This window comes from Colletes latitarsis, chromosome 7, assembly GCF_051014445.1.
Source record: "Colletes latitarsis isolate SP2378_abdomen chromosome 7, iyColLati1, whole genome shotgun sequence".
Classification (NCBI taxonomy): Eukaryota; Metazoa; Arthropoda; class Insecta; order Hymenoptera; family Colletidae; genus Colletes; species Colletes latitarsis.
This window is the reverse complement of record NC_135140.1, coordinates 17,740,762-17,759,866: the sequence shown is the minus strand read 5'-3', so window position 1 is coordinate 17,759,866 and position 19,105 is coordinate 17,740,762. Positions and strand designations below refer to the sequence as shown.

The 19,105-nt window shown below is 37.5% G+C and overlaps 2 protein-coding genes, 1 long non-coding RNA gene and 1 other non-coding gene across 10 annotated transcripts; 1 reads left to right on the top strand and 3 right to left on the bottom strand.

Annotated features, from left to right (window-relative positions):
* Window positions 1–419: 419 nt before the first annotated feature.
* Window positions 420–492, bottom strand: Trnar-acg (transfer RNA arginine (anticodon ACG)). Its single transcript has one exon. It is a non-coding gene; the product is annotated as a tRNA-Arg (tRNA).
* Window positions 493–660: 168 nt separating this feature from the next.
* On the bottom strand, window positions 661–1,808 carry LOC143344086 (UPF0488 protein CG14286). The gene is made up of 2 exons (XM_076769734.1): window positions 1,383–1,808; window positions 661–1,250 (listed from the first exon to the last, which is right to left on the bottom strand). Exons 1-2 carry the CDS (start codon window positions 1,401–1,403, stop codon window positions 729–731), a joined length of 543 nt encoding a protein of 180 aa, XP_076625849.1. The 5' UTR covers window positions 1,404–1,808; the 3' UTR covers window positions 661–728.
* A 621-nt stretch (window positions 1,809–2,429) lies between these two features.
* Window positions 2,430–17,887, bottom strand: LOC143344085 (uncharacterized). 7 transcript variants are annotated; one of them, XM_076769726.1, is made up of 9 exons: window positions 15,403–16,024; window positions 9,607–10,254; window positions 7,866–8,088; window positions 6,462–6,598; window positions 5,609–5,833; window positions 5,341–5,523; window positions 5,075–5,191; window positions 4,797–4,998; window positions 2,430–4,106 (listed from the first exon to the last, which is right to left on the bottom strand). In XM_076769726.1, exons 2-9 carry the CDS (start codon window positions 9,733–9,735, stop codon window positions 4,036–4,038), a joined length of 1,287 nt encoding a protein of 428 aa, XP_076625841.1. In that variant the 5' UTR covers window positions 9,736–10,254; window positions 15,403–16,024; the 3' UTR covers window positions 2,430–4,035. The 7 variants fall into 7 exon arrangements, with proteins under 7 accessions (XP_076625841.1, XP_076625843.1, XP_076625842.1 ...); XM_076769728.1 differs by having other exon boundaries at window positions 9,607–10,075; XM_076769727.1 differs by having other exon boundaries at window positions 15,492–16,024.
* Window positions 12,615–14,777, top strand: LOC143344087 (uncharacterized). The gene is made up of 3 exons (XR_013080058.1): window positions 12,615–12,755; window positions 12,832–13,079; window positions 14,381–14,777. It is a non-coding gene; the product is annotated as an uncharacterized LOC143344087 (long non-coding RNA).
* Window positions 17,888–19,105: the final 1,218 nt, after the last annotated feature.

Genomic DNA, 19,105 nt, shown 5'->3' with positions numbered 1-19,105 from the left:
ATTGTTTTTTTTACACCGAAACATTATCGATGGACGAATAAAATTGTGCGATAGACTTTTGAGACATCCTATATGCATATATATTATATACATAGTCATATACGGATTCAAGCTTGTACCATACGATAAAGAGTGCTGTTCTGTTGCTATAAGTACGTAAGAGAGACGAAATACCTTTGTTACTACTGGTTGTTAAATATATCATAACTAAATATTTATTTACATAATGAATTTTCATTGTCGGCTTTAAACGCTTCGAACCCCCACAACGGTTATTTTATTTCGAAATTTTCATGCTTCAGTTTCTTTACGAAGGTATTTAATTTATCATTTCAAACTTTTAATTATTAATACCATGATTATACAAAGAAGTGACGTGGTAGTTGGCGTCTCAAAAAGTTCTCGATGGAAAAAAATACCGATCCTGCCAGGATTCGAACCTGGAATCTTCTGATCCGTAGTCAGACGCGTTATCCGTTGCGCCACAGGACCGTGTTGACATCACTGATAATGTTGCAGTATATAAAAGAACATATAAAGTAAAAAGCCTATAAATATCTGTTGCATTCAATTATATGCAACATTTGAATCATCACACATTAATAAGAAAGTTCTATTTGGAAATATTTCGTTGTTGGGATAGATAGAACGTTCATCAAATTTTCTTAAAATAATAATGTTATTTAAATACATATCGATAGTCGCACGTCACAAAATTTACAATATTTTTATTCTACAAGTTGAAAATTAAACTTAAATGCAGTCTGTATGTTGTCAGAGTCAATGGCATTTTCATTTGAACCGAAATGCAGCGTGTCAATATGAGAGTGTTGCTTTTCTGTGATCAATTTGCAAGCAGCTTTTCTCACAAATACGCATTTTTTATGCTGCGTGGCTGGGGGTATAAATTTCATAGAAGACGCGGTTTTCCCATGTTTTTGCTCTTCTAACGACATTTTCTCTCTGTAGTTCCCCAAAGTGTTTCGCATTATTTGTCTCTTTTTGATCAGAGATGCTGTGTTACTCTTCAAAGTCTTTATATTCCTGTATAAATCGCGTGCCCGTTTCTCCGAAAGCTTGTCAGAAGCTAGGCACGTTTGCAATTGCTGGATACACCAACATAATTCTAATTCGAACTGATCCTCAGCTTCCAGGCTCAAACCGCTCGCTGTTTCTGCGTTCGAACATGTGGGATTTGTTACTTCCGGTGGTTCCGTGTTTTTGTTCTTCACCGTTAACTTTTTAACATTCTGAAAGTAACGTTATTCATTGAAAAATACGGACAATTTTCGAAAATTACGATAGAATATAGGTTAGGATCAACAAAACATATCGTTATTATTAAAAAGAATTATAAAGAACGAAAAGAAACAAAGTAGTACCGTTTTAGGCTTGGGAGGCATTCCTAATTACATTAAATATAAAGTAGTTCAGTCACTTTTCTAATTGTTTCTTATTTTTTTTAGGTTATGTACGACTTCCGTGACATTAGCGTTCTGTTTGTTCTCCACTGAATTGAATTGATCGGTAAGTTACATTATAGTTCATGTTGTTCCATTAGCGCTATCATATTGTTCTTTACTGTTATGATAACGTCGTATGTGACACAAAAATTATTAGGGGGCTACGTTGCTAATGTTCGAACAATTATTGACCAAATGTAGGCTGATTATACCACAGACGAGGTATACGAGTAGACCTTTCACCCAATGTATTTTTTCGGCCTATTTTTATGGGGTCTCGAAACCCCATTACCATTTTCGTGTCATTCGCAACATTACCAACAAAGTCAGAAATGAATTTTAATCCCTTCCATAGTCAACTTACATGTATTTACACAAACATTACAGCTGTGCCTATCAATACTAATTCAGTGAATAGTTTCTCAACTGACCACCATCTGTAAGAAGAGGACGCTAAAATCACCCTCGAATTTTCAGATCGGTATGGCAGTCAAATTGGGCCATGAAAGTCCGTAAGGTGTAAGATCTACTCGTATATCTCGTGTGTGGCAGTAGCATCTACAGGCTATTTATTTTATTTTTTGTACTACAAACACCGATACTCTTCAATCATCGTCTACGATATTATGAATTTTTAAACTTGCAAAGATGGGTAATGTAACAGACTAATACACAACTTATTGTCACAGACATTCGTAGTATTTCTTAATTACATTATTAGCAAATCACAATCTTTTCCAACGTTCTTGCCTTCTTACAAAATGGCCCCTATCAAGTGTTCCACAATATTTTAACGTAAATAGTAACGTTGAGCAACTGCATATTCGAAGAATCGAAATAACAGCTGGACGTACGTTTCGTATAATGCGAGCTCGCAAATTTGCACGCGTCGTGTCTAGAACTACGATGCTTTGTCTTGTTTTTAAATTAATATTAACAACAGGAAATAAAATAATAGTCGAACAGTGAAATTTGAATAATCGATTCTTTATTTGCGCGTCGACGATATCGTCTCGTTTGTTTCACTTTGTATTCTTCCTTATAAATTCATAAATTTTCATGTATTCCTCGCGTATAATTCCTTGTTCTTTTTCCTGTAAATACAATCTCGTTTCCCGCTAGAATGAACGTACAGTCGTTTAGATATATTTGCAATTACTACAATCCACTCGACGTCTACACGCAAAAACGTTGCATAACATATTCAAGTATAAGACAGACAAACAAACGTGCATTTCTCTCTTACATAATGCAACTGATATTGAAGCGCATCTAAAAGATAATGACGCTAATTATCGATCGTTTACGAAATACAGTATAGTTAACTTCAATTACGCACAGGATGCCCCATTTTATTCCATGAATCAAGGTACCACAGAAAAACACATTTCATTTAAAAAAAAAACTGAATATACAACCGTTAGAAGAAATCGAGAGTTTATTAAATAAATAATGAGTGATAAGAGACGTTAACATTTTGTTTATCTTTAGGGAATGTTCTTAATTGTATTTTATCAGAGTTTGAAATTTATTGTTCTTGTATTTGTTATATGTTTCATCGATTTTCCACGGCCATTTGTTCGAGTCACTTTCTGCAACAAGTTTAGATTAAAATGGGCCACCCTTGTATAAGAGATAAACAGATTCTCTGCGAAGATTGAAATATTATGTATCCAGTAACAAGAGTATAACATCGAATCGATCAAGACACACCATAGTACTCTCTTTAACATTTTATTTAAGTTCGGCAAAAAGAATTCACAAAATTTCTTGCTCCCTGTTTCTCTTATTCGTTATTTAAACCTCAAATAATCCATTTGGTGCGATTTGGACGACGTACTTGCAATAGCTTTCCTTGTTTTTTCTTCATTTTTTATTTAATAATACGCTGTACACTATGGAGTACTAAACCGATCGGTTTTTTACAAACTAAGGAGGAAATAATAGGATCTAAAGTTTTGCATTCTGCTGAAATCTGGGTGTACCCTCTAGCGTTAGCAAACGTTTGGCAAATTCGTGGACTAATACTGCGCTACAAACGGTAGAAGAGTAGAAAAATTTATTGCAATTATACATGGATATTCAAGGGTTTAAACGTTTCTAAATTTTTTTTTTGTCTTCTTTCTTTAACGCAAGAACAAGTGTAAACGCTCTTTGTACTTTTCGATGGTATATCTCAAATACTCAAGTAATTACACACAGCATCCTCTAAAGATTGGCATTCCGTGATATTCGAAATACGATTCATAATACACGGTATTCGATTTCGACGATACTAGATTAAACGTACACGTTATTGCTCGTTATAAATAGCTTGGTCATGTTTGGCCACGCGGAACACACGTTTCAGCATAAATAATCGAGCAATAAAGTTTTGCTGATTACTCTATGCATCGGAATGACACTATTCATGGTATCAATATTTAACCTTTCTATATACATGGAATTTCAACACACTTAATTCAATAGTATTTACAAATACACACGTGTTCGTATTCGGGGACAGACTAGCTTTTCAGAATAAAGCGAGTTCTTCACCCGAGTATTTCTGTAATACATCGCCTAAAATATATTACGGGGTTGTCCTCGTTCGTTTCGGTTTATCCGTCGAAGAGTTTTTTATAGAAACCTCGTCGTCCGGGACTGTAAAATAAGAAAACACACGTTTTCCCCTGTTCCGTAACTACACACTTTCTAACGAAGATATTCTTTTTCCCCCTTTTCTTTCAACGTTAACTGAATGATTGGAATTGTGTCAGCTATACAGGGTGTTCGGCTATACCTGGGAAAAATTTTAATGGGAGATTCTAGAGGCCCAAATAAGACGAAAATGAAGAATATCAATTTCTTGACAGAGACTTCATTAAAAAATTATTAAAAAATTTCAAATCGTTCTGGAAAAATTATTTTCAGTTGCGGGTATCAATTGCAATCATTTTTGGTCATTAGACATACCCACGAAATCCTACCCACTTTCAAAAAAAAAAATTCGAGAAGCTGTGAAATTTTTCGACAAAATTAAAAAATTTCAAATCGTTTTGGAATAATTATTTTCGGGTGCGGGGGTCAATTACAATAATTTTTGGTGAATAGACCTACCCCCAAAATCCTACCCACTTTCTAGAAAAAAATTCAGTATTGGCGGAACTTTAAACGTTAGTAACTTTTTAACAAAGCCTCCATCAACAAATTAGTATTCTTGATTTTCGTCTTATTTTGGCCTCTAGAATCTCCCATTAAAATTTTTCCCAGGGTGGTCGAACACCCTGGATAGTCTTTCCAAACGAATGTTCCCCTTTAAAACCAACTGAAAGTTCAAAGGTATCGACTCACCTACTCCACTGCGATCCTGTTCGGTAGTCGCGTCTCCGTCGATCGATTCTTCCAAACCCTTCGCTTTGTTCAACTTCTGACCCTGAATCTCTGGTATCGCGGCCAGCATTACGCTCGTGGAATTTTTTAAATTGCCATACGACTTTTCCAGCTGCTTCATCCTATCGTTCAGCTCCGCGTTCGCCGCGTGAATCTCGCTCACCTGGAACATTTAGAGTCAGCGGATGCCATGCTAAATCGCATAAAAATTTCATGCGCCACGTAGCGTGTACACGTACTTGGTCGTTCAACTTTTTAACAGACGTTAACACAGTAGTCTTCACGCACTCCCTTTGCAAAGATATCACTTTCATACTAACGTTTTGCGACGACTCTTGAAGCAGCACCAACGTTTCCTGCAAATTAATATAATACAGTTAGCCGTCATTCACTTTTAACTTGAACGTTACACTCGTTACGACGTTAGTCTCGTGTTTTATTGGTCAAGCAAAGCGTCAAATGTATCTTATAATTGGCAAACAAAATTATAGTGTACGACATTTACATGGTCTTTCTTCTGATCCTCAGCGACCCATTGCACCGCTCTCGAGAGCGTCTCATTGATGCGCGTCAGATTATTCGTTAAACGTAATATCGCTGCGTCCAACTCATCAGTCTTTATTTTCGTCTCGTTGGTGGCCACCGTTTGAGGCTTCTGCGAGACGTCAGACAACTCTGATACGGTATTCTGCAACCCAGCAAGATAGAAATTATTATCCCGAAATTCACGTTCGTCGTGGAAGCGATATTAGGTAACCGTTTCGTTCATCGACCTTGATACTGCTGATATTCTGCTGCATAGTGGTCTGGGCATCTTGGACCCTCGCGTTCGACTCCTTCAGAGCCTTCACCGTGGCACTCAAGTCTTGTATTTGGCTGCCAAACGATACCACGCTACTCGAGAGTGCTTTCAACATGTTCGTCGGTACGTTGGCCAATTCTGGGTCAGCTTTAAACCACTCCTCGACTCTATGGAGATCACGTTGGATAACGGCTAACTGGAAATTGAATTTACGTTCTAAAGAATCGATCATATATTTTTGGAATTATTTTACAAGTTGCTTCCTGCTTTTCTAGCCAATCTACGAGACCATATACAGAGCATATACAGGGTGTTCGACCACCCCTGGGTAAAATTTTAATGGGAGATTCTAGAGGCAAAAACAAGACGACTCACTCAGAAAACTGTAAGGTTGTCGATGCGTCAGTACAGTCACTCATGCTGAGTGAGAACCACTATCACGCGCACGTAGCTGTTCGCAGGTTGCCTATCTACAGGCGCAACTGTTAATAACTTTTTAACAAAGCCTCAATCAACAAATTGGTATTCTTCATTTTCGTCTTATTTTGATCTCCAGAATTTCCCATTAAAATTTTTCCCACGGTTGGCCGGGCATCCTGTATGCAAAGGTGATAGAAAACATTGAAGTGGGATGCAGCTAAAAATGCTGATAAAACCACTGCTTGTTCTGACGTTGATACCGATATACAACAGTGGCAGTTAATTGGACATCAATGCACCTAGGAAACCGAACTGTAAGTTAATATTCATGCCTCTATATAGCCTCGATAATTGTTAAAATCAGAAGCCTCATCGTAAAAGCCAGATTATCTATAGAATTTTACCTGTGTCGTGAAATTACTGATCTGAAGCTTGAAATCTGACAAACGGGAGAAAATAATTGTTTGGTTGTTCTTTAGATCTCTTGACACAGAGTAGCATTTTTGCAGGGAATCTGAAACACCTTCGTTACCGGCGATCGCTGCAACGTGAAAAAGAATTTCGTTTACGACACAAGACTTTATCCTTGCTTTGATGTAATTAAAAATAGACACACTATGACGATTCGAGGTTGTGCTATTATACTACACTACTGTGCACTGTCTAAATTTTGTTAGTGTGTTGCTGTGCTATCGCTGCACGACTATCATGCTTTTATATTACAATGACCGACGTGACTATACCACACCTACACAGCAATACTGTGATTAGTATAATAGAGTAGCAAAACTATATAATGTCAGTGTAGTAATGTTTTTATCGTATCTTTATGTTACAGTTGTGCAACATGTTATACTACAATACCACAATTGAATAATCATATACAATTTTGTTACATGTTACTATACTACAACTGTGAAACTATAGAGGGTGTTCAGTCACCCCTGGGAAAAATTTTAATAGGAGATTCTAGGGACCAAAATAAGACGGAAATCAAGAATACCAATTTGTCGATCGAGGCTTCGTTAAAAAATTATTAACGTTTAAAGTTCTACTGTCGATAAAGTTCAGCTGTTCGCAGATTGCCGTTCTACAGGCGGAACTTTAAACGTTAATAACTTTTTAACAGAGCCTCGATCAACAAATTGGTATTCTTGATTTTCGTCTTATTTTGGTCCCTAGAATCTCCCATTAAAATTTTTTTATAAACACTATTATACTATTATAATATCACGTTTAACTGTTAATAAGGTTCGATATCTTATCAAAACTAATATACATATACAATATAATCGTATTTTGTAGGACTTCGGCAGAGGAATGCGCAAGTAATACTAATTAACACTCGTTGTAACTTTCTTAAGAATGTTCTTAAGTAATTGACCGTCGTTGTAAATTTCACTTTTACCATTACCGTTATCAGTGGTTCAGTTAATAGTAATTGAGTGACTTAAGATGTCGATCTACTCAACCAGCAAAGAACATACATAATCTAATATTTGTTAACGGGTCTGGCTCACGATCTTAGTGAATAAGCGTATTACAACGCGGTAATCGTTGCATCGTAAGCAGATTACTTAGCATCGTGCTATCATAGCGATCTTAGTACATATTTATGAGCCATAAAGTAGCATAACCGGCTGAAGAGACAAAGCTCGTTTTACGCGCGACGTTTCTATTCTGGAACTCATAACGAACGATTCGATTATTTTTATTCTTATCTTTTTTTTTGGAACCTAATTAAATTGTGTCTGATTTTTGTTTTTTTTTTCAGATCGTGCCAGGAATACGTTTCACGATGTCAATACCTTGGTCCAGCTCGGTCCGGAGAGCAGTGAGTTGCTGACGAACGTCGATGAACAGCCAAATTAAACTAGCAGTTGCTAATACAGAGGCACAAGCCAGAAAGGCACTACAAGCTTTAAAAAATCCGGGACAAGCTCGACTTCGTCTGCCTCTGCATTTGCGGCCATTTCTAGTCGATATATTCCAGTATTCCGATCGTTCGTCGCTGCTATCGGTTAGTAATTCCTAGAAATGTAGGTAAAATAAATACCGGGCTCTTATGTAAATATCATTACGTCGGTTAGTTTTAATTTAAAAAGACGCGTCTCGATCGTTCCGTCGATTTACCAATTTCTCCCTGTGCATTCCACCGATTTAGGAAATTTTATTTCGATCGTTGCGTATCGAACGGTCCTTCGAGTCGAAATTAAAACACCTTTACTTAAGAAACTAACTCTACGAGAGTCGTGTATCGTTCGAATGTATCTTTATTCGTTTAATTGCACGAATAGAATCTAAGAAAGAACTGGTAGCGTGGAAAAATTTTATGATAAAAAGATTAAAAAAGGCGACTTGAAAAATTATTGGATCGTGCACGTTCTTATCAATAGATGGTGTTTAACTTCACGCTCGTGTATATAACCTAGCAGTTGACATTTAATCTCGTAAATGGAGCATTAATATTAATTGTTTTTTCTCGAACTAATTGAAATTCATTTAAGAAATACAAGAAAAATTTTTGTCCAACAGAGTATCACGATGCTTGGTGATTAATATTCCTTGTATTCCTAGTAGAGTATTATTTTATTTTTAATACACCACTTTAATGTACACAGTGCTGCAATTTCCGCATTCAACTGATAACATTTTTATACTATATTCAAGTAATGGAATCATCCGTCCCTACTGTCTATGACTCGATAAGAGAGCGATAAGATACGCAGCCGATATCTCTGGGCTCGAATTTTTGAAAAATAGTATTTCTTATATTTATCATATCTCGAGTATCGTCGATGGATTGGCGAGATTCTGCCGTTTAAAATGAGTATAAACACGACCACGTTCGGAACATTTTCAATTATAAATTATTCAAATAATGTTTAATTAAATGTAGTCCGAATATAGTCGTGTTTGGACTCGTTTTCATCGGGAAAACCTCACCAATCCATTGACAAGGCTTTCCGAAACAAATTTAAAAGTTCTTATACAAATATAGTCTTCCTTTAAATTCCTTAGATTTTATATAGGGTGTTCGGCCACCCCTGAGAAAAATTTTAATGGGGGATTCTAGAGGCCAAAATAAGACGAAAATCAAGAATACCAATTTCTTGAGGGAAGCTTCGTTAAAAAGTTATTAACAATTAAATTCAAAAATTTCAAATCGTTCTAAAAAAATTATTTTCGGCTGCGGGGGTCAATTACAATCATTTTTGGTCAATAGACATAACCCCGAAATCCTATCCACTTTCGAGAAAAAAATTCAGTAGGGGCGGAACTTTAAACGTTAATAACTTTTTAACGAAGCCTCCATCAACAAATTGGCATTCTTGATTTTCGTCTTATTTTGCCCTCTAGAATCCCCTATTAAAATTTTTGTATTAGTTATTTCTATCGTTCCCATTTCTTAGCATTCAAAAAATATTATTATCGAAATTCTTGTCATTTCAATTGAAAATGTTATTGTTTTTATAGGTATTTCGTCCACCGTATTCGTCTCTGGAAATTTTCCACGTGAATCGAGACATCCCTGATACGGATACGTACTTGGGAGCTACGTTTCCCGGAACTCCGTCTGGAGACAATGTGCGGGGGCGCTAGGGCATCGAGTTCCTTCCGTTTCTTCATTTTCTTCGTCGGCTGACGAAGCGGCACCGTCACCGCCACAGAGTCCATCTCAAGCAACACCGAGCCGCCTATTTTCGCGAACGGTGCCGCTTCTTGCTTACGCCCGAAACCTTTTTACGGTCACGTGGTCTTCAACCCCCCCAGCGCGATACACTGTGTCGCCTACCGTTCATTTCCGCGGTCGAGAAACGACCGCTTCTCGTTCATCCGCGTCACCGTAGACACTCGTACAGTATCGCGACGCGACGTCGTCGTGGACTCCGGCGCCCGTCAACGATTACCCCGACCACACTTCATCGTTTCCTTTCCTTCACATGTTTCCGTCCCTATCGGCCCGGACACCTATCGCGACCACTCGATGGCGTCGTTTCGCGCGAACACGTTGCTTCTGAAAACGATATTCGACGCTTCAAGATTTCGTGGGCTGGCCAGAACAGCAGAACAGCGTCGGTCCACGATTCTCAGGCAAGAGGAATCGCATTGAAATCGTGTTTCCGGTTTTCGTTTTACGTAGAATTTGTTCGCGTTCGTTCGAAACGTGTCTGCCGATGTCGCGAAAAAGAGGCTCTAGAAAACAAAGGGGTAGATAAGCGGTGACAACTGCAATCATCCTGGCCCGACACAACACAGCAAGACGGATAGATAACGGGGCCAGTACAATTGTAACAATTTAAGTGTATCTCAATTCGAGCCGTTCAAGGCTGAGCGAAGATAAGGGAGGTCTATTCGAACACGTGGGACCTACATAAGCGGTCGATTAAGCAGTGGGCGGATCCAGGAGAGGGACAGTGGCGGTGACCACCCCCCCCACAAGTTATCTTTAAAAAATACATTATTCATTTTAGAGTAAACTGTACGAAGACAATTTGAATATGCATTTATCTAAAGAAGTAATTGACAGGTAGACTGCAATAGTAGTAACACCAATTTCCGATGTTAAAAATGTCCTCAATGTTTCTTAGTATTTACATTCGTTGAATTTTTATTTTTAGAGTCACTCAAGACCATTTGTTTACTCATAGCCAATGTTGAAATACTTTGGTAACGTATACATGGCGAGAAAGCTGCTGATGAATCCTACATAATCACTGGCATATTTGGAAGATTGTGACACGACACCTGTAGGCTTTTATTTGGCCCGAACGGTGGCCATTTTAATCACTTCCAAGTCAAATAGGAAGAAGATAAAATAGGACACGGTGTTTGCAGAACCTTTTCTCATTGTTTTTGTGTCCCTAATTAATCCGTAATTATTTGTACAGCTTTACGAATCTATAAATCTATATATTCATTATCGCAGAATATTGAAAACATTAAAAATTTCAGAAAACCGCGAATATCAAAAGCGATCAAGACTTCCCACATCGTCTGGACTTGAAATAAGGGTCCCAGTGAGGTATTTTGGTCTAGAAGTTTGAACAAAATCGATGCACCAACTTCAATGCGCCAACATTTTCTTAACTATTCAGATTATTTGTTTATCGCGGTTCACACGACATGTATTCACGCTAACCAAGATGCTAATTTGCTTGCTCGTTAACAGAACGGCTGGAATCTTGAACACCGTCAGACCACTTTTTTTTATACATCTACATTCAATCACACGTGGCGTACGTAATCATCATTTTTAGTTGAAATAAACAATATATGTATATGCGTAATATGATAACAAATAAAATCATGTGACTAAGTCTCACGGTTTTGTTACAGAGAATTCTCGAAGGATTAAAAATTGGTCTTCTAGACCATAGTACCCCCTCGACACTTTGTCGGCCGCTGTTACGTATACGTGACTCTGCGAGCTAGCAGACGTTGGCCACTGTCACGTGTGCGTGATCTACTATATCAGTCACCATTTCATCATACAATCAACTTATCACGTTTGTCGAGGTTACATTTATAATTCCTTATAATAATGTTCCTAGCATCTTCGTATATCTCACTTTGGTCTACAACATCAGTGGTGACGGACAACGGTCTTCGCGTGATATGCGCGGCCATTAAAGTGTTAAAATGTTTCGAAACTTTCGGTGGACCCAGATTCGAGCGACCGTATCGCCATGCGTATGAACCTTTCAGCGACGATCGGTATCACTAGGTGGATCACTGTTCACGATCAAGAGTCAAAGGTCACACGTCGACGCAAGTCACGTCGTCGCGAACCTAATATCGCCACGAAACGCTACACACTGGAGGCCCCTTATCATCGTCTGCTGGAATACCTGACAACGCGTGAGCGCCTCCCCGCGTGAATGGCGCTTTTGTGACCACCTACGCCCGCGATTCAAAGATATAAATTGAACACGCGTGACTGTATGGTTGGCCGAGCCCAACGGGTGTACTCACGGTAAACAATATTACAACGCAAGAATACAGAGAGCCGGAACGACCATGGATAACCTTTATTCGAAGATTAAACGAGACGGAAATCCCTCCAATACAAATGTTTGATTTCGTCATTTTCGTCTGGGACGCCATTTGGCAGCGGATTACACGTAGCGGTTGGAAGATCGCTCGCTGGAGAAGACTCGATTCGTGACGGACAAAAGTTTAACACGTCAATCCTTTTGATAGATAATCGCGCAATATTACAGATGCTACATAGCGAACAATTTGTGGTTGGTCTTACAATCACACGTACGCGTATGCTCTATTTATAATCGGCCCAACAACTTTCAAAACATAAATAGTACTTGGGATTATGACATTAGGATGGACACTTACATACGACGATGCTTTAAACGATTTAAATTTATAATAACAAGGAGCAAATTTAACACAAATATTACATAGACATCATACACGTACATAGAAAGCCTCAATCAACAAATTAGTATCCTTCATTTTCGTCTTATTTTGGCCTCTAGAATCTCCCATTAAAAGCTTTCTCAGGTGTGGCCGAACACTCTGTACAGACAACACATAAATAGTATATACAAATACCACGCATAAAAAAAAATGCATAGAAAATGCAGAATGCGATGACAATAAAGAATTATATTAATTCAAGCTGTTTGCACGATTCACACGGTGCGTTTGAAGACAAAGAAAGCAAACGAAATCGCAAAGTATGCGTTAGTTGATTATTTTATCGTATGTGCGTTATTATTTTTATTAAAAAATATGTAATTTGACCTAGAACAGAACCCAATATTTACAAAATACCATTGAAGAAGATAAGATAAATGATTCCTTGAGCTGCGACACTTGTCGAACGAAGTAAGGACAACTGAACTGAGAAAATAAATTTCTTGCGTTGGGACCAATATGGCGGACTAAGGGCTGATAACGTATCGCCTCTGAAAACAATGCGAAATCCGTTGGAACGTCGCATATCGTCGAGCAAGCCTGATAAAAGGTTGAACGAAGAAAATGCGATGGTCAGAAATATTGTAAGAAATTATAAGAATGCTTTTCGTACTAAAATTCAAAGAAACATCGAGGACATTCCTAACATGTAAAACAGTCAGCGTGTTAACCTTTTCGACGCAAACTCGCGGAATAAACATGCAAAGGTGTCGCAAAGAAAAAGCAACAACGATGTGGCTTTTTTCCATTGTACTCGCGGCGAGCACGAACGATGTTTTCGTAATCGTAACGTGATTCGTGACGGAAACGATAGCAGAATTACCACGTTGATCGCCATTAATTGCAACTTTCAAAATGACCAAGTTGCCTGTCGCGACGCGAGTTCATGCGCGCTCGACCTCCAGAAAATTACAAGCCACAAACCATAAGAAAACTCGCGCCACGCTGTAAACCATAAATTCAAGACAAAGCTATTTTAATTTTAATTTTTTTTTAACAAAGACACTTCTATTCCCGGAGACAATATTCGCTTTGTTGAAAGAGGATCTATCGTCGAAGCTACTATTTTTCATTAAAAAAAAAGACTTCCACGATTGTTCTCTGCATTCGTGGATTCTATTTTAAGTTACTCTTCTTTCAGAGGTCTTCGTGTAAAATATTTTTTGCCCACTTTTTACTGTATCTTATTTGCGTAATCGAGACACGTTAGTAATTCTTGAATAATCGGTTCAAGTTTTCTTACGAGTCCACGCCTACTTCAGGAATATGTTCTGTTAACTTGGTAATCGCTTAATACCTTCTGATAAATTGTTTGTCGCCGTAATTTATATTTTAAAATTCTGACGCGATCACCTCGGTTTTAAAATCTCCGATTCACGGTTCTTATTTGCGCTTCCTTCGGTTTAAAGTCTGACTTGCATAAGCATACAAGCGGAGAAATACATTATACCGCGAAACGAATATTAGAGTACTGTGTAGACAGATTATGCAGGCAATTTACTTAACGGTAAATACGGTTAAATGACTATTATCTATGTCTGGCCTCAAAATGGCCTCGAAACTTTGGCTGGTAATTACACTGTATGCAAAGTGTTTTCAAATTCGTAGATTTCTTACATAATAATATTCAAGGAAAATATTTTTTTCGCGCGTATTCATACTATGTGTGAAGAATGTTATTAACCATGTCGTTAAGTGTTAAAAAAAAAATATTTATTCAAAAATAATACAAAATGACGTCATTTTGCACTATTTTTGAATAAATATATTTTTTTTAACACTTAACGACATGGTTAATAACATTCTTGAATATTATTATCCTCCTTACTTTTCCATCCATCAAAAAAAAAAAAAAAAAAATCACAGAAAGAACGCTTTATTTCAGGTTTTTACAGTGGTCTTACCCCTTAATGAAAATTCAGTGAAAGAGACTCGACAACCAGAAGGAATGAAATTATAAGAATTAATCCTATAGCTATACAGAAAGTCTAAGAATACACCAAAGTCGTTTCATAAGTGATCTTTCTGTATATAAACATAACCTTAACCGTTCAAACTGTAAGTAAACCATGAATTTTTTACATTCAGCCTTCCATCATTCGAAGCAACTTTGACCAAGCGACCGTCGATATATTTTAATTAGAAATGAACCTAAAGAAGAATGGCATCGCTTGCTATCCGAATTCAACGAAGGACACAGCATTTATTTCTAAACTGAAACAATAGAAATCAATCAATTCTTACGAACTGGATATCGATACATTGATTCTGTTACAAATCGCACGAAGGACTCACTCCGTAGATGATCGATGCTTTCGTATACGTACGTGTATGCATTGTCCTCGAATTTAAACAAAAGAAACACACACGCGAACAGTGACCCATAAAAGTGTTCGAACGCTACGAAAATTTTAAACGATAAAAATATGGGTGCTAAACTTAAGTTCTAAAATTAATACAACTACTATACGACACAAGTATCAAGGTTAGAGACCATGTGTAATACTTGTGAAACTTTTGTTTTCACTGTGTGAGGTCCTTTTCGAAAAAAGAAAATTACTGTAAATAACCATGTTATATTACAGGAAACATGTGATCGATATAAACTGTATTTCATACTCGAAACACGTTGGATGTGTAATACTTGGGGAACTTTTGTTTTCATTATGTAAGGTTCTTTTCGAAAAAAGAAATTACTGTAAATAATCACGTTATATTGCAGGAAACATGTGATCGATACAAACTGTGTTTCATACTCGAAACACGTTGGATGTGTAATATTTGGGAAACTTTTGTTTTCATTATGTAAGGTTCTTTTGGAGAAAAAAGTTATTGTAAATAACCATGTTATATTGCAGGAAACATGTGATCGATATAAACGAATTTGAAATTTTGATTAAAAAATACCGCTTTCCAGATCACTATGCAACGTCGAGGAAGATTCCGCGGAGAAAAGAATGAAGAACGAAGTTGCACGACAGCAACCCCTTTCGTACCTCCACCCTTTTCGCGCCGGTCGTGTCGGAGTTTTCGTACGTCACTGCATTAGGGACACTTTTATGTGCTCCGTCGCGAGACACGGGCAATTGGGAATCGATGGGGACGGTTCGAATAAAAGTCGTGCACACCTGTCGGTCGTCGAACGGTTTCACCGCCGACGACGGTCTTCGTGCACGCGGAACTTGACCTACGCGGCGGATAAATTATGAAGCGATTGCGATCGATGGGTTCCTTTCGAGGACGACGCGAACGACGTATGCTCGACGTTTTGGATTCGTTAACGGCGGCACAACCGGGCAGAATCCCACTCGCGAGGCGTTTTCGATCGGTGTGACACGTTTGTCCGTTCGAATTATCAGCGAGAAAAACGAACGACGAACGGCGCAGACACCGCCTCCGCTGTAACTGCGTGACACACGCGACGCGCGCCAGATATCGACTGAACGAGGGTTGGTACGCGACTGCAACTCTCGAGCCTGACTTGCTAGGGGCTCTTAACGATAACAATTCACCGTGCATAGGGAATTTCGAATCGATACGCCACGACAAATTGAAACGAGGCACAGATTGTGAACTGCAACGGCATCGATTTCGATTCGCGAACTAATTACGAGGAAACGAAGTAATATGATCCCTAATTATAACCTCGACGTATAACTGCAATTATCGATACGTTGGCGACTTCCAATCGATGAACGTTAGCAGCACTTCTGTTGTACGTTTCACCAAATTTAAAGAGGTCGTGTTTACGAGGATTTGCGTATCGAATTATTCCAACTGCATTTCCGTATTTACACTTCGAAGGATTCGAATTGTTTTGTAACGGAATACGATCTAAATTTATAACGCTGTCGGAAAGAACGAAAATAGATATTTGCATATCGAAGATTCAAGGATATAACGACTATTTTGATTTAATCGTGCTATGTATAAACGTAAACGCGTCGAGTTCTTTTTAGCGATGTACTTGTCCCTTATTTTATATAATAATGTATTACAGTAGGGCGTAGAATATTCAACTATACGTATACCTAATATTCGCACGACTGCACGACCTAGTATCACGAATCAGAATTAAATACGACGAAAATTCTAAATATTTCTAAGAAAAATACTATAAAAGAACAAAATACACAACATAGCTCACAAATTTCTATTGTACTCGATCAATCGTGTTATCGACAACAATAACAAATAACTATTGATACTTTGAAAAAGCATAAAGCGTGTAAAGTAAAAGTAAGAAAAATAAGTGTATAGAGTAAAGAACTGTTCGTAAGATTATTTAACAATGGATGAAACGAATATTCTTTACCATTTAAACATGTTTCGTTATTAGTTCCAGAATAAAAGCGGCGTAAAACAACTTTTAAGCAACTTTCGAGATACATTTACGATGTATTTCTTTCTCGCGAATCGATAATAAATATTATTAGAATTTTTAACACATTGTACTCTTGCCCAATGGCGGCCATTGATCGTCTAAATTCCGGTGGTTACACTATCTACAGGGAATGAACTTTCCAAAAATAATGGATTATAGTTCTTTTACATTTTCGTAAAATAGTACATATTTAAAAAAAAAAATGCAAAGGTTTAATAAGTGCTTGTTAACGTTTAAAATACACAATATTAAGGGGATGGTGTACAATGTGTTAATATTCATTGCCAGAAGCCAAGGAAAAATAACAATTTATCTTAATATTATACGTAGACTAACAATCTATTTACCTGATTTTATGGAAATATCCATTTTTTTAATTTCCCCATATAGAATTACGGCCAGCCAAGACAAAGCAATTAACCAGAACACGATTAAGATTGCAGTCAACCACAGAGATATAATTCTCATATCTGACTTGCAGCATCCGCAAGAGTAGGTCTGCTTCATTTTGACTGCATTGCCTCTTCTGTGTTTCCTGCAACGTTAAAGAAATCTCTTGAGCAACGTGGATACTAACGACTCTGTTACGCGAACGGCGAATAATATAATTCGTCTTACCGTTTAACTTTTTTCTTCTTGGGTGTAGGCACTAAGTCTGACACGTCAGTATCGCTGTCCGACAGCAAATCGAGGAGATTTATAGTTTCTTTGTTATTCGAATTGTTCATTTTCGTTCGAAGCTCATAGTACGGGTCACGAAGTTAATAGACTGACGATAAATCGTGTCCACGACCGATTTAATAACATAACCTTACTGTTTGACTCTTGGATCATTAAAGGAACTAATTAGCGGTAACTGTCTAATGTTCAAGCTAATTTCTTCGACTACATATTACGTATACCGACTAAACGTTCTGTCTAATTCTCGCATGTTATTAATTTAGTACGGTTGTGGCAAAATGATCTTCCTCTTCACATCTTCCGTAACGAAACCTGTATTTGCGCATTCTTACGCTTACTGACCGCTGACATGCTTTCTTCTAGCTACTCCTGACATCTACCGAAGAAACGGAAGAACAATGAATGCATTTCGGAAGAATGCATTGCTGATCGCAAGTATTGACCGTTGTTAATATTAGATCTATCGATATATAAAAATTTGACCATTCGATCAAAATAAATTGCTATACGTTGGTTTGATTGGTTATCTAGCATACGAATAATATTGCACTCAACTACAGCACGAATTTATGCTTCACAGTCGAGGTTCCGACGGATACAGACATCGAGTTGCCTATTGTCAGGGGCGTTACTACACAATTATAATTTATTTCAAACTTGGAATTGTTTATTCACTATCGTTGTTATTTAAACAGAATCAGATCATTGCTAGTCGCTCATAATGATCTGAAATGGTTCTGTTGTCAAGCAACAATTACTTTTTGTACCAATGTATAAATTATTATGTCACGAAAAATGAACATACAAATATTAATGTTTGTAAAAATTGTCATTAACGTTACATGAACGTTTTGTTGGGCCTTCTTCGTGCCATATTAAATGGCTGTACGTCCTGTGGAGGACGTTTAGGGTTAAACCAGAGACTTCAGGCTCGACGAATCGAAAGAATAGTCCTTCTAATGTATTAATTAGCGTGCACAGCACGTTACAACGCTTTCCATTGGAGACGGCATCGCATCCGGTAGAAGTTCGGTCAAAAACGATTTACGTGTATCGCATATGACACGTTGGATATTTATAAAAATCCGTGTCGTTAATCTCCGTTTTAATCTCAGCCGGTGAAAATAAATTAAACGATCACTAAATAGCAAATTGTTCTGAAAACCAGGAGCATGCCAAGATCGGGGGCCAAAGGGGCACGTGCCCCTGGATACCATATTACGAGGGTGCAAACAGACGTCCTTAAAAGTAAAACATTATTAAATTAACTATTTTGACAGGTTATCTATTTTTTATAAAATAACATCCGTATTTATAAAGCTGTAGTAAATATGGTCATTAGTGATTTTAATGGTCTCGTGATATCTTGTCGGGCCCAACGTTTTGAACGACTTTTCGATATTACAATATTGTCTAGAGATTTCAGAGAAAATAATTCATTTATTCAACCTATTTTAAACTTGTATCGTTAGAAGCGGAAGATCCTATCGCTTACGTCCTGTAGAACAAGCTTTGCTATTGTAATTGCAAAGATTTAATGGTTAA

Excerpts from the sequence above, each read along its gene's own strand:
- LOC143344086 (XM_076769734.1), bottom strand. The coding sequence starts at position 1,403 with ATGCCTCCCAAGCCTAAAACG. Across the intron at positions 1,251-1,382 it reads TGCCTCCCAAGCCTAAAACG|AATGTTAAAAAGTTAACGGT; the intron begins GTACTACTTTGT and ends CGTTACTTTCAG.
- LOC143344085 (XM_076769726.1), bottom strand. The coding sequence starts at position 9,735 with ATGGACTCTGTGGCGGTGACGGTGCCGCTTCGTCAGCCGACGAAGAAA. Across the intron at positions 8,089-9,606 it reads CCGGGAAACGTAGCTCCCAA|GAATTACTAACCGATAGCAG; the intron begins GTACGTATCCGT and ends CTACATTTCTAG. Across the intron at positions 4,999-5,074 it reads TTAAAAAGTTGAACGACCAA|GTGAGCGAGATTCACGCGGC; the intron begins GTACGTGTACAC and ends TAAATGTTCCAG.